The sequence below is a fragment of the Lates calcarifer genome, linkage group LG15, assembly GCF_001640805.2.
Source record: "Lates calcarifer isolate ASB-BC8 linkage group LG15, TLL_Latcal_v3, whole genome shotgun sequence".
NCBI lineage: Eukaryota > Metazoa > Chordata > Actinopteri > Centropomidae > Lates > Lates calcarifer.
The window spans coordinates 21,907,044-21,922,008 of NC_066847.1; the positions used below are offsets into that span (position 1 = coordinate 21,907,044).

Sequence of the window (14,965 nt, forward strand, 5' to 3'; positions counted from 1 at the left end):
ACACACAAGCTAACTGACTAACCATTTCTGATACTTTGATCTGTAAACATTTGCCTGCTATAGTTGGCGAGAGTGGAGCTAATTTTAACCATATACGGTTAATCTGATCTATATTTATGATATTAAGTTGAGATTGATCTTGCCATGTAAAATCTTTATATACAAAGTAAATAAATGTAGCGAAGTATAGAATATATTCCCCACTAAAATAGAGTAGAGCAGAAGTATAAAGAAAATGTTGTTTAGTTAGTTTCATTCCACCGCCGTTTATCCAATAATTTTTAAGAAAAAAAAAGATTTAAATTAAATGTTCCATGTAATGTATGTGAAAGCATTCAGTACACTATTATAATATAATCGTTGTCATAGCCCTGTTATGACAACGATTATATTACAATGGTGCATTGATATTATAATGTATCTTTAAATAATCGTTTAATTGTTTGTGACATTATTTTTTGTTTCCATTGGTAATTTGTTTCAGTCGGGTTTCAGTCGGGTGGGATTCCCAAGCAAGTCCCCATTCCGGAAATGACGTAATGTTGTTATTATTCCAGGAAGAGGGCAGGGGAAAGCACTGAACTGCGTCAACAATTGTTTTCATGATACACTCGGAATTCAACTTCTGTTCAACATGGCAACTCGGTACGTTTATGGTTTATCTTACAAATGTAACTGATAAAACCGTTTGACATGGGTTTTTAGAAGCTACCTCGAAAGACAGCGTTGCTGTACTGTTTACGTTAGCTAACCTTGTCCTCCAGTTGATAGCAATGCTCTGTAGTTAGCTGCTATGTTTTTCGTTAAGGGCGTTGTAACGGTGCTAACTTAACTCTGTGTGATTCACTAGGTAAAGTGAATATTTTGCTCAGTAGTTTATACATTTCATTGGGACAAATGTGTATGTGCCCTGCTTTGAACATGTATCCTTGTTCTATAAAGTATGTGGCTAACGATAGCTAGTTAGCTGCGTAGCTAACTTAGCCAGATTTGATCACTGTATTCACATTAGGCCTCGCCGCGTAGTTTGTAGTTGCCATTTGTCCATTTCAGCAATTAACGGTGGACTTACGATAGTTTTTACATCAGATTGACAACCTCGCCGATCACTGTAGACGACAGTGTGGTTCAGAGTTTCCGATCATTATCCGATGAAATGTTTTGACTGTCACAGGCCTAATTACGACGGGTAAAATTATATCAGCTGAGGCCCAAATGGAAAACCCACCCTGAAGCCATCATGTGGCCTTGTTTTTAATGTTTAAGTTTAATGTAAGTTGTTGTCAAAAAGAGTGTCTCTGCTGTCGTCTAAATTTGGTGGCATATGACAGTTTTTAATGTATCAGTACATAGAGTGGTCTAATATACATATTGGGTCAATACTATTGATGGTACTAAAAGTAAAGCTATTTTGCCAAAGGTAACATGTCCAGTACATTAACAGTAACAGTAAAGTATTTCTACTTTATTGGTAGAAATACTGGAGGATTGGTCTGTTTTTTTTTTTCATTTAGAACTGCTGTGTCACTTTTGCATTTGAGGAAGGAAGCTGTCATCAAAATCTTGAGGACAGGACCCAGTGTCACATAATCCTTTGCATACCTGTCAGCATTATCAGTGTAACTGTTTCAAAAGTCAACATTTACACCTAGAATTGTGAAGTATTACACAGCCATCTTGTATATATCAGAAATTTGGTCTTCAGTCATTAGTAAAAACATCATATGAACTTGACAAAGTCCAAGGACACTTAGATGTGTAATTAGCTTAAGACTAATACTAAATTTAAGTCAGTTATGATTATAAGTTATTATTATAAGTTATAGTTAATTTAAAAAAAATTCTATGGCTGGTATCATTAGCCATTTGTTTGCTCAGCATGTGTGGAAGTAAACTTTGAGGTCATGGACCTTCCCTGGGTTTCTCCCTGAAAAATCACCATTTTTTGCTGGTCATTTGACAACAAATTCCTTTCCTTTTTTTTTTTTTTTCAAATCTGACATTTCCAAAATTGGGACACAGATTACATAAGATGCAAACATGTCATCTGTTCTTGCTGATTAAGCAACAAACTCTAAACCACAAAAAAGAAAAAAACAGTCACTCTGATATTATGATATTAACCATGATCATGTACTGTCACCAGCAGACATCTGTCTACTGTATACTTAAAAAATTGTAATAGATGAATTGAGGAAAAACACTGTGACTTAAAATGTAAGATAGAAATGGCCATGTCCTGGGTTACATTCCTTTGAGGCTTAAATGATTACCTGAGAGTTTGTATTTGAGTCTAAGAAGAGACTACAGCAGACTGGGATTGCAAATGATGGATCAAACATTTTAATATGGGTCTAGATTGTAAAAACACTGTTCCTTATCCTTAAATAATGATTATATTTGCCGCCTAAAACTCACTATGGCACTGTGAATATCAAAATGGTCAGCCTGAGCAAAAAGAGGACACATTCTCGCATTAAAATGCTTGTTCTTGGCAGTGTTATTAAATTATTATTCAAACAGTTTTTACTGTAAACTAGACAGTGGATAGAACAAACATGGTAGTCAATAACAGTATAAAGTAATTGTAAGAATCTCAGAATTAATTTAACATCCTTGTATAGAACTGGTTTGCCTCTTCAGTTATTCACAGTCACTGTAAAGAGTGTTATTTTAGATGTTTCTGTGCTTATTGTATGTCCCTAATCATTCAATCATTTTATTGCTGATCTCTTCCTTTGTAGCCACTGCTGAGTGATTTATGGCACTGTTCCTGGATGGGACTTTATTAGGCAACAACATGGACACATCAAACTTTGCCCATGTCATCTTCCAAAATGTGGGGAAGAGTTATCTGCCACATGCTGCACTGGAGTGTCACTATACCCTGACGCAGTTCATCAAACCACATCCAAAGGACTGGGTTGGCATATTTAAGGTGAATATTCCTATTCAGTGTTTTAGAAGATCTTTTGAGGGCAACACATGACATAAATAATTATGAATAGTAGAAATCATAGTCTTAATACCAGAAGCTGTACGGTATGTATTCTAATGGCTAGAACATATTGGGCATGGCGTATTGAACTGAAGTCTCACATAGCTTACTGTATGTTCGCTACACTTGAACTGTGGAGCAAGGACATATCGACTATTTTTGTGAAATGGATGTATCTTTGCCAGGGGACATTCAGCAGTCTTGCCTCAGGATTACTATTTTGCAGAAAATACAGTACTAAGATTTTACTCAAAAAAGTGGCAACAAAGAATTAATTCAGTGGTGTGAAAAATTAAGAAATTGTGAGCCATTGTCATGTTTACTTGAAAAATGAACATGGCAGAGTTAATGGAGCATTTTGACCCCCACCACACACTCTAATGTCCCACGTGGATCTTATTATAAGAGCACATTAAATCAAATACAGCCATTTATTTTAGCCTCATCTGTAGTGAATCGTGGATGTAGAAAGAAGCATGTGGCTCCAGGCTCCAGCTTTTTATCTACCAGAAATGAGATTAAAGCTTGGATTACATCACAACAGATAAAAAAGGTGTTTGTGTGCTGATGACATTGTGGTTGTTTTTTACTCCTGAGTTTGAAGTTAGAAATACATTATACTGTTATCATGCAATAATTCCTACAGCATACAGTAATGCCATTAAGCCAGCCAAGACAAATTGCTGCAGTTTAACATCAGAGATTTAAATTGTCTTTGTAAAACTGATGAAAACCTTATATTTAAGTTAATGTCAACGATTCATATCTTTAGTGTGTGCTGTTCACAGTATTTTTGTAGGTTTGAGACATGGATGTGTGCAGAATTTTTTCCAAGTGCATTAAGAAATGAGGTCATGTCAGGCTGATGTCTGGAGGCTGTTTAAACACTGGTTTCAGCACTTTGTTGGAGCTGGATGCCACATCACATTGTGTTTAGCCTCAAGGTAGACACCAACTGGCAGTACAGATCTTAAAATCCCAAATTTCTGAAGGCTCCAAAACACAGAGCTGAGTTGGAAAAGGCTGAGTGGAGGATCGTAAATTGTGTAAACGTTCTTGGCAGTGCTGACAGATGAAACATTTGGTGCCAAGTTTTCGTGTTTGTATACACAGAGATACCTGGATACACTGTGCATTAGTGTTAGCTACTTACACACATTTAGTTATTTAGCTGTTGGCTACAGGTCAAGCAGAGCAGCTTCTGCTTTAGAGCTTTGCGAGTGCTACCACCTTCTCTAGGGTTTTTATCTATTTGGTCTGATGTGAAACTAGAAAATGTCTTGACATTTCAGTCAGTTCTAGTGTGACATATGAGTACAACTGTCAGCATGATGACTAAATTGAGAATGAATTATTCTCAGATTTTTGATTTATGCTTTCATATGTCAGCCTAAAATAATTTACAAATGTTAGATTACACACTTTTACTTGGGAAGTCAAACAAAAACTAAATATGCTATTGATAATAAATAGATGGCAGACAGGTTCTTATTTGCTCTTGGACAAAAGCAGCCTTTGGCCCTTTGATGTTGGAACATTTACCACAGTGCCTGATGTGAGCTGTTCTCAGCTTCATGGAAGAATGTTGTTGGGACAGGTTGTCAGAGTGGCCTAGGCCAAACCAAGAACAGCTTTGTAATTAACCTGTCTTTGAGCACAGTTTCTCTGTGTGATTGATGAGTAACTTGCTCCTGAATTTACACAGTCTGACTGACAATCCATTACCTCCTGCAGCAACATTGCCACCAGCTCCTGTCAGCTTTCATGCAGTCAGAAGTCAAAACAATTTTGCTGGAATGCTGGTTAAATGTCACGTTTAAGCTAAAATACATGTTGCTTTGGTGGGCCCTGTGACCATTTTGTAAGTTCTTGGATGTTTGTGGAGATTGCAGTGTTGCCTGTGTTGTTGCAGGAATCCAGTTTTTACTGGTAGCTCTACCCCACCTCTTCCTCTCCTGCTCCTATTTATACACATTGCAGACCATTCTGTTGTAAGTGAAAGAGTTCCTCTCAGAGTTTTCACCCACCACCACCTCTGCGGCTCTAATGAGTGGACTGGTGAACGCTAGCCCTCAGTAATGACACTCACTAACTAGGTGCATGTTTTAATTGCTTCCTGTTCTTTACTGCTCGAGGCTGGAAATGCGCTGGTAACAATTGGGGGTTTTGGAGCACCAGAGCCTTCTATCTCTGGCTCTGATGAACACTTGCAGCATTGTAGCTGTAGGCTGTTTGTACACAGGTAAGAGAATAAACTGGCCAGAGTCTGGGGGGAAAAAGCCTTCCGACATCAAAAGCAACATCTGTTGCAACAATATATATTTAAACACGATCTGTTGGCATGAATTTTTAAAATGTAATTTGGGTAAAACTTTGAAAGTCACATCATACAACTTAATCTGTATTTTGCGACAGAGGCCGGTGTAATAAGTTGGTTTGACTAGGCTTGTTGTGGATGCATGTGTGTGCCTGTGTGCGCACACCTAAAGCCAGCCCACTCGATGTGACTCTGATTTTCTTTGACAGTTTTATGGCACCGGGCAAAAGTTATAGATGTATTTTCTATACTCCCCTCCCTCATCAGCCATCAGTTAACAACACATAAAATACATATAATTACATTTTGGTTTTCATTTTCAAGTTGCCTATGTATAAAATTTTCACCTATTTTCCTCTTCCTGTTAGAAGTGAGTTGTAGCTACATTTCCACAGTTAGGCTTGTTCATGACAAGAGCTGGGACACATGCGCATGGTTACCAGGAGTTGGAGTGGTAGACATGGTGTTGCACTATCATCCCAACTTAGATCAAAACCCTGTGATTACTGTAATAAACCAGTTTGAGATATTTTAGAGGTGGCTCTGTGTGGATTCTAGGAAGTCTCCCTGTTAATCCTGCATTGTTATTATCTTACACTGATGTGGTGAGAGTGCCTGGTTGAATGGATTCGCTCACAATGTCTCACAGGTCGGTTGGAGCACAGCGAGGGACTATTACACATTCTTGTGGTCGCCTCTTCCTGAGAACTATGTGGAAGGCACCGCAGTCAACAGAACAGTGGTCTTTCAGGGTAAGATCATACCATAGTTTTATATAACTTTGACACCTTTTAATAACCACATATCACAGGGCTGTTCAGAGGATTGTTAAAAGTTTAATACCAAATCAGTGGATAGAGTTAAATGAGAAACTTTGCCCACAGGTCTCTGTTCTGGTGTGAAAGACATTTTAGTGAGGTGTTTTCTTTACTTTTATACTGCTTTTTATAAAGTAATGGAAACTGACACGAAAAGGGGAAAGACATGTCTTATTTGCTTTTTAGATTCAAACCAACAGCGTCACACAATCCTAGTGTTTGTTCCAGATCTCTGAAGCACTACAGCACAACAGTCTCTGCTTTTTTTCAGTTATATCACCACACTTATGTCAAGTTATAATTGAGCTTTGTTGTAACTTTGGACTGTGCAGCTTTAGTAAATTAAACTAAGGACCAAGATGAATTTAGAGTTGTTGAGTAATATCTTTTGCTAAACTTTTCTTTACTGATGTGCACTGAGTTCACTGGGTGTCATTCTTCCTCAGGATATTATGTGCCCAATGATGACGGCGAGTTCTACCAGTTCTGCTATGTGACCCACAAAGGTGAGATCCGTGGAGCCAGCACACCATTCCAGTTTCGTGCCAACAGCCCTTCAGAGGACGAGCTGCTGACTGTGGAAGATGAATGCAACTCCGACATCCTGGTGGTCACCACCAAGGCTGGCTTCCTTGAGGTAGCTTGTTCCTCAACACAGCTCCTTGATACGTTAGTGTTTGCAGGTCTTGTCTGGATGTGGGTGAAGTGAATTATGATGTGAATGGCCTGACATCTTGAACAATTTGTCTCTCTGTGCAGCAAAAGGTGGAAGAAGCCCAGAGAGAGAAGGATGAACTGGTCAAAGACATGGCTCTCCTGCAGCAGGAGAAGGAGCAGCTGGAAGCTGAAAAGGAGAGCCTGCAGAAGGAATATGAGCAGGAGAAAGAGACCTGTGCCCAGCTGAGAAGAGAGAACCAAGTAAGCAAAGAGAGCTAGCAGTAAGGAGGGTAAAAGTTTGTTGCTGTTCTAAAACTTGCACATCTGGTAAATGAAACAATATGTGTTGTTCCTTTTTGTTATATAATGTATTAGCACTCTCATGTTGCAGCACATGCTGAAATAATGAATTTATTTGATTGATGCTCTTGTCCACTTCTTGTGGTTATTCCAAGTTCAGTTTTACATTTGGCCAAAACAGTCTCTTAGCACCCCCTAGCGAAAGACTGCAGACATGCATAGCTATCCAAACTCGTGATCCACTACAAGTGTAAATCACTCTCTGACAGATATGAAGTCTGTTTTATCAAAGTTGTAATTCAGCTTTTTATAGCATAACATTAAGTTTTAAAGCATTGTCAGTAATAATTCATATTGCTGTCCTGTGCCATAAATCTGCTGGTTTTAAAACGGCTTTCAGATGAAAACATGATTACAGATTTTGTGGCTGTTAATTTTATGACTATACTTTTATATGATTTTTTTTTATGTGCTGTGAATATAAAGATTCCAAAATTCTGCCTATAAACAAACTGTAAAAAAATGATTTCCTTTGCTTTTTTGATGTCATCTTTCAAGTTTGAAAACTCTGCATTGAGGCATAATGTTTATTTTGATTTAGACTTTCATTTCAAAGACAATAAACTTTTTATGTTTTGCACACGTTTTCCACAAGCTTAGAGCCAAAGACAGACACGGAAAGTGATATACTAGGAAGCTAGCATTATGTTTTCGTCTTTTTTGAGTTTTATTCCACTTGTTTCCAACATTATATTTTATTGTCTCCAAGGAGGTCCAGAATTCTGCCCAGGCCCTACAAGAGGAGAAAGAGGAAGTAAAGAGGAGGTTGGAGGAGGCCACAGCCAGAGTTATACAGTTGGAAGAGGATCTCATTGGAGTCACCCAAAAGGGCCTACAAAAGGAAACAGAGTTGGACAGGTGAGTTCAGGATGGAAGGACTGTTTCACATTCACTGATTTGTGTATAACCAGAATAAACTCACGCTGAATTGTTTTGTTTTTTTTTTTGGTCGTTTGAGCAAACAGTCTTGTGAGAGTTATGTGTAAATGAGGGCATTTAAAAATCAACTTGAAAGTGTGATTAGCTGTGATATTAACTCACAGGAATCACAGCTTGCTCCTGTGATCATCACATCTCCTTGTTTTATATGTAACTCACAGCCAAGTCAAGAGAGAAGTGACTAGTGTATTCAGTATGTTGTGCCAGCTGCTTGTTTTATTTGTGAGCATAAAAACAACAACTATAACTGCGACTAAAGACTATAATCTATGGTTGCTGATCAATTATTCCAAACACTGAATGTGATCATAGACACTGCGATGGGTGATACAGTTTGTTACTAATCATTTTTCTGACCTTTTTTAGTCTCAAGGATAGAGTGAAGAAACTTACAGCAGAGAAGGAGGCACTTGACTCTCACCTCAAGAATGAGAAAGATGAGAAGGAACTATACAAGGTAACATACTGGTCGTATTAATATGTTTCATGTGTGAATTTCCTTAAAAGCTTTACATTCTGATGATGAATCTCCTGTGTCAATCCTTAAAAAATGTGTTATCATGTAAAGATTAATAGCAAAACAGGGATGTTTTGGTTCAGGTAGGTAGCAGTCAGGTAAGTCATGTCACATTATGATCACGTCAGTGGGGTTGGATCAACATTGGTTTGGTTGACTGCTGTTAGTCACAGTTTTGCAGTCTGTATATTTTACTGTGTTCTTGCCGTGTTAGATTCCTGAAAATTATAGGTCCAGCTCATTGACTTTTCCTGCTTCTTTCCTGTTTTTCCACTTTTTATAACTGGGATTATTTTGCATATTCTTGCCCTAACATTTAATCTAAACAGGGCATGCGTTTTTCGGTCTTCCTCTGGTCTGTCTGGTGTTTCTGTGTCTTTGTTGTGGTGGGCACTGCACAGGAACTGGGAGTGCCACACATACTGTACTGTCGCCTTGGATATGGAGCCAAAAACCCTTTCCTAATTTAACTTGTACCATCAAACTGGGGTCGTTGCACAAGGAGAACTTTATTGGCCTATTTCAATCTCTGTTTTGTAATTGAGGTCATGCAACATTTATTTTAATAGTCATATGCTCTTTGGTACATGATTGTGATTGGTGTTGTATAAATGAGGCAAAAGCCAACAACTTTATGTTTTATAACCTCATCTGTGCGGGCATGTGTTTTCATCTGTGTGTGCACACCAGATTCACCTGAAAAACCGGGAGCTTGAGAACACTAAGCTGAGTGCAGAGCTGCAGATGCTGAAGTCAGTGGATGTTAACAAGGAAAACACCATTGCCCAGTTTAAAGAGGAGGTGGGACGCCTGCAGGCGTGCCTCACTGAGAAGGAGAAGCAGTACAGAGAGATCCTGGCCAAAGTTTCCCCCTTGGTACAAAGAATTGTGTTTTTAAAGCTCAAAAAAGTCATAACACCTAGGTAGATTTGTCACATGCAGTATTTAAGTTGATTAATTCTTGCATCATATGATAGATTGAAGATTAATAATAACACAAATAAGAATAATTACATATCACAACACATTTATAGTGACCTAATGGAAATGAAAAAAACCTTCACCTAAATTGTGTTTGTGTCTGGCAGGGAGAAATGAAGGCCCTGAAGGAGCAGCTGCGGCAGAAGGAGGAACAGCTCCAGGCCAACCAGCAGCAGTCCTCCCTCCTAGCCGCTGAGTTGAGGGACGCCTCCAGGACCCGCGACCGTACCATGTCTGAACTCTACCGCATGAAGCTGGAAGCCGATGCCCTTCGCCAGGCCAAGGCTGAAGCTCAGGCCCAGTGCGTCCACCTGGAGCGCATGGTAGAGCAGATGAAGACGGAGGCCCAGCAGGAAGCAGTAAGGATGATGATGATTCACTGAACTAGCTATATATGAAACGTAACAGCATTAGACGTTATACACTCAGATCCAAAATGTATATTATGGTAATATTTAGCAGTATTTCACCACAAAACAAAGACAGTGAAAGGCTGTAGATAACAATTGCGCTGGATATTTTGTCCAACTATATTCTATGTATGCTATATGTTGATGCAGCCAGTGATAAAGTTGCCGATACGAAGAACATATGTAATTCTTCCTATAGTTTAGACTTAAATGTAAACTAAATCAAAAAACTATATCCTCCCCTGATATAGTTTTCTGGGTACATGACTACTCCACACCACACTGAAGAATCATTTGACAGCACCTCTTTGTTATAAAAGGGCTGTTAGACATTGTATATGATTTCTCACAGTCATAAAGGCACTATTACTAAGAGTTTCCTTTCTATCTCTACGTCTTCATAGGGGCTCCTTCAGATGGGCCATTACTGTGTGTAATATGTGTCTGATCTGTCCTGTAATGTTTTTCATCACAAGGCCAAGGCTGAAGAGGAAGCTGCCGCAGACCCAGCTGTTGTAGCAGAGCTGCAGAGAGAGGTGGAGGACCTGAAGATGCGGCTGCATATGGCTGCAGAACACTACAAGGAGAAATACAAGGAATGTCAGCGACTGCAAAAACAAGTGCTTAAGCTCTCTGAGCAGCAAGGGGTGGGTTTGACTAGATACCAGCTGACATACTGTATACATGCCACTGACAAGTGAAAGAACAGAACTTAAATTAGATTTCAGGGACACTATGCCTGCCCTTCACATCCCACTAAATACCCACAGACATAGAAAAGGTTGCTGATTTCTTGCCTGGAATCAATTGCAAAATGCTCTGAGACTAGACAAATCCATCTTTATCACCACTGAATGTGCTTGAACTGTATAAGTCATGTATTTGTCAGTTGTTTCTGCCCTCTTGTTGTATCCTGAGCTCATTTTCACCACTTCTTTTTTTCTTGTCTGTAGGAGCTGAAGAGAAGCTCAGCACAAGAGGCCACAACAATCCCTGCATCAGTGAGCCCTGACACATCAGTGCCAGGTACGCTATGTCTAACTGTATGTCTATCTGTAACCAAATATCAGAATTACTTAGGTTGATAGGTTGATAATGTTGCTTACCAGTAGTGTAATTTCTTAGGTGGCTGCCTTGTGTTTCCTATTTAACTTTAAAAATCCATCAGTCATTTGTTTTATTTTGGACTCTTTGATAGATTGGTATATGAGTTGGTTGTAATAACCCATAATGTCTGATTAAAATATAATCGGAAATCAGTTTGTCATTTTAATTATAAACAGATGAATGGATAACAAAATAACTGTATGGTTTGCCTCAGCTCACTGTCTCACCTATCTTCACAGGGAGTCCAGGCTCTGCTGATCCCATGCTGGAGGCCATCATCCAGGAGAAGCTCAAAGGAATCAGCAGAGAGGCGTCTGACAGAAATGACAAGTACAGAAAATGCAAGCAGATGCTGGTGGTAAGGAAACTACTTTTTGCATCCTGATGATGGTCATGTATCCCAAAATTAGATGTTGAAAACCTGTTGAGAAGGACTTCTGAAGTACAAAGGTATGATATGGTGTGACTACTCTTTAGGAGGAGAAGGAGCGTAGCTGCATGTTTGCTGATGAGCTGGCCAAAATGGAGGTGAAATTTAAGGAGCAGCTGAAGACCAATGAAAACCTGAAGCTGCAGCTAGCAGCAGAGGAAGATCGCTGTAAGGTTAGTATAGTCAAGAGTACAACTCAGGCCATCAGCTGCCAGCAATGTTCTTGCTGCCTTCGAAGCAGGTCTGTCTTTGGACTCTTCTGTGTTTTTAACCGCTGTGTATGACTGGTCTAGCTCACGGTTTGAGCCTTTGATGCTATCTCTCCCCTTGAACACAGTCGCTCTGACAGTGTTGTTTATGAGCAGGCCGATCTGTGAGACGACATTTTACTGCTGTTTATGTCAGGCTGTGGAGACAAGCGAAGCTTGGCCAGGAGGAGTCCTCTCCAGTTGCCTGGCTAATGCTGTGCTTGGCTCAGGTCAGGCGGATATTTGCTTAGTGTCTCAGAGGAATTCAAACAGGTTGTTTTGCTTTGAGCGGTACTGTACATAAATCAGCCCTCAGCAAAGGGAAGCCTTTTATGGGTGTGATCAATTAATGCCATGCCCTGAGGTCTGACTGTATATCCATGATGCATTTTTCAATCAGCAGCACATGTCAAAAGTTTGAGAGAAGAAAATGAATCTTCATTCCTCTGTTTTTGTGTCTTCTGTTTACTTCAGAGCCAGGTAGCAGAGAAGGGACGGGAGCTGAAGGAACTGAAGGAAACACTAGCACTTGTTGTGAAAGAGAAGGAAAAACTGGAAGGGGTTAGTGACAGCTTTCATTTTTTCTTTTATAGACTTCTTCCACTCTAAAAATTCCCTGAAAAGTGCCATTCCCCTGCCATTTTCCCTCTCCCAATCTGGTCTGTGTTTAATATGCCTCTAATTGTAGAAGCAAAGTAAATGAGTTCTTATTTTCCATTCCATTACTTTGGACCACAGCAAGGTCCTCGCTGACTTAAAATATTGCTTCGAGGTAATTCTGTTACAGCTAAGAGGAGCAGAATGACCCAATTTGAGGTTTAGACTGTAAATTAAATTGGCGTCTGCAACTAACATCAATAAAACACAGCGTCCTATACCCTTTGAAAATGAGAAGAGTTTCTTTTTTAATGAAGGCGCTAATTAAACTGTTTGTGAGAGCGAGAGAAAAAGCAAGAACTCACAGCTCAGGAGCTGCTGTGTGACTGTAGTAGTGAAATACTGCTCGGTTTGACAGGCTGGGAGGCATAGAGAGATGAAACCAGATATAGAGTTTCTTGAAAATTATGTTGCCCTTGGTGGTATTTATTTTTTCCATTGGTCTTTGTTGTAGTGAAAAATAATTTGAATTTTGCTGTTGCATCGCTCAGGAGCTGCAGAAGGGCAGCAGCAGCAGCAACAGGAAGGGAGATCAGGGGGCCAGTGAGAAAACCAGCTTGGAGAGCATCCAGTCCACTGTGCCTTTATTCCTGCAGTACCCAGTCCCTTACACCCAGGATGCCCCCACCCCCCTGCTGGTCTCTCAGAGCCCCAGCAAGCTGCAGTTTGGGAACCCTTACTCCATCTCAGACTCGAAAGGTTGGTTTCCTTTTCAAAAAGCATACACCACTCTACACCAACAGATGTAGAAATTATTGATTTTTGTTTACAGTGGCTATGTCTTTGAATCCTCTCCTTGCAGATGAGGCAGATGAAGAGTTCTCAGATGACCAGCTGCTTAGGCTGCCCCCCGTGGGCCCACCCTCTTGGGACAGCAATGTGGTTTGTATCCAACCCACCCGCAACCACAGCCGGCCAGAGGGCCACGAGGAGTCTGAGGAAAAGCAAAACAACAACAATGTAAGCCTCTCTTCCATCTGCAGAATACAATTAAATGCTGCTGAATTGACTTCCTTCTTTCTCCATCAACAATGTATCAGTCGACTGATTTTGTAAATGCTGTTTTACCTTTCATTCTTAGGGTAATACCAATGAACAGCCTGCAGCGACTGAAACTCACAGCCCATTTGTGAACGATGGACAAACAGCCTTCTGCTTTGATCCCAGGTAACACACCCTCACATGCTCAAACTCCCATAAATGCTGTTCACGTTTGCTGCACCCTACACTTTCTAAACCTGTGCATTGTAACATGTGTAACGTGTTTGTTCTGCTGCACAACCCCCCTTTTGTTGGTATTAGCCGAGCTTCAGGCCACCCACATCGCATCAGACAGATGCCCTTTATTAGCCTGCGCTCCTGGTTTGCCCACATCATCACTCGACTGCCTATTAACACAAGCTTTTCTCTTCCTCGCCTCTCCTTTCTGCCGTCCTCTCCACTCACTGTGTGCAGCATGGACATGAAACGATGTCCGCTGTGCGAGGTCATCTTCCCACCCAACTACGACCAGAGCAAGTTCGAAGAGCACGTGGAGAGCCACTGGAAAATCTGCCCAATGTGCAGTGAGCAGTTCCCGCTGGACTGCGACCAGAAGGTGTTTGAGAACCACGTGCTCACTCACTTTGACGGCCACCCACTCAACTTCGACTAGAGAAACAGAAAAAATCAGCACATCCGCTCTGCCTACTTCTCGTCAACCACTGAAATAAATCACTCTGCACTCTTTTCTGCATGTAATGGTGTGAAGATCCACTCTTTAGGACTATACTGACTTTCGCTTTGTTACTTCAACTTAGAAACACTTTGAAGTGATGTGACATTTTAAAATGACATTCTGATTTAGTGTATATCGCAGGGCTACTAAATCTGTTTGCAAATCAGAACATGTTTTTTATAGGTGAAAGATTTTCCTTCATTTGGATTAGAAGAATAATTAAGGGGGATAAGACTGTTGTACGTATATATAATGACTTTAATTTTACTGGGCTCTCACAGATCTGTCTACAGAACGTAATGATTCAGGGAAAGAGATAAGTGTTTACCGAACTTACATTTAAAAAAACATCGAACCAAATGCTTCCCACCCCTTAAACACCACTGTACAAGTCATTTGCTCAGTCTTTTTAGAAAGCAGTCGTGGTGCACTATATGCAGTCAGGGAGAAATCTTCAGTGACTACATCCAGACATGATTATACAGTATATCGTCAGATCATCTATTTTAGAATAATTAAAGCCAATGATATTGTGAAAGCCTTGATACTTTGTGTATGATATAGATTTGTTTTATGTTAGGTTTCCTTTAGTTTTGACTTTGATTATTTAATTGGGTTTTTGTGTCTCAGTCTTTAAGAACTTTCATATCATCAGCTGATCAATGCATGCTGAGCTTCTGTTAAATTTCCCCCTTTTGTTCTCCTCTTTTACAATATTAAGTTATTTCATTCATTTGTTAAGTGAGTTTCATGTATCTAATATTAACTAATAAAGTCTGTTTGAAACTGAAGTGTCAGCCAACTGTGTG

The 14,965-nt window shown here is 39.9% G+C and overlaps 1 protein-coding gene across 1 annotated transcript; it reads left to right on the forward strand.

Annotated features, from left to right (window-relative positions):
• The first annotated feature begins 492 nt into the window (after nt 1–492).
• On the forward strand, nt 493–14,947 carry tax1bp1b (Tax1 (human T-cell leukemia virus type I) binding protein 1b). Its single transcript, XM_018688555.2, has 18 exons — nt 493–645; nt 2,745–2,938; nt 5,965–6,067; nt 6,580–6,770; nt 6,893–7,051; nt 7,860–8,008; nt 8,456–8,546; nt 9,297–9,482; nt 9,695–9,946; nt 10,474–10,644; nt 10,951–11,023; nt 11,344–11,462; nt 11,582–11,707; nt 12,257–12,343; nt 12,931–13,138; nt 13,242–13,399; nt 13,521–13,606; nt 13,895–14,947. Exons 2-18 carry the CDS (start codon nt 2,762–2,764, stop codon nt 14,091–14,093), a joined length of 2,535 nt encoding a protein of 844 aa, XP_018544071.1. The 5' UTR covers nt 493–645; nt 2,745–2,761; the 3' UTR covers nt 14,094–14,947.
• Nucleotides 14,948–14,965: the final 18 nt, after the last annotated feature.

Coding starts and splice junctions, on each gene's coding strand:
- tax1bp1b (XM_018688555.2), top strand. CDS start 2,762: ATGGCACTGTTCCTGGATGGGACTTTATTAGGCAACAACATGGACACA. Junction 9,947..10,473: donor CGGAGGCCCAGCAGGAAGCA/GTAAGGATGATG, acceptor TTTCATCACAAG/GCCAAGGCTGAAGAGGAAGC. Junction 11,708..12,256: donor CAGAGGAAGATCGCTGTAAG/GTTAGTATAGTC, acceptor TGTTTACTTCAG/AGCCAGGTAGCAGAGAAGGG.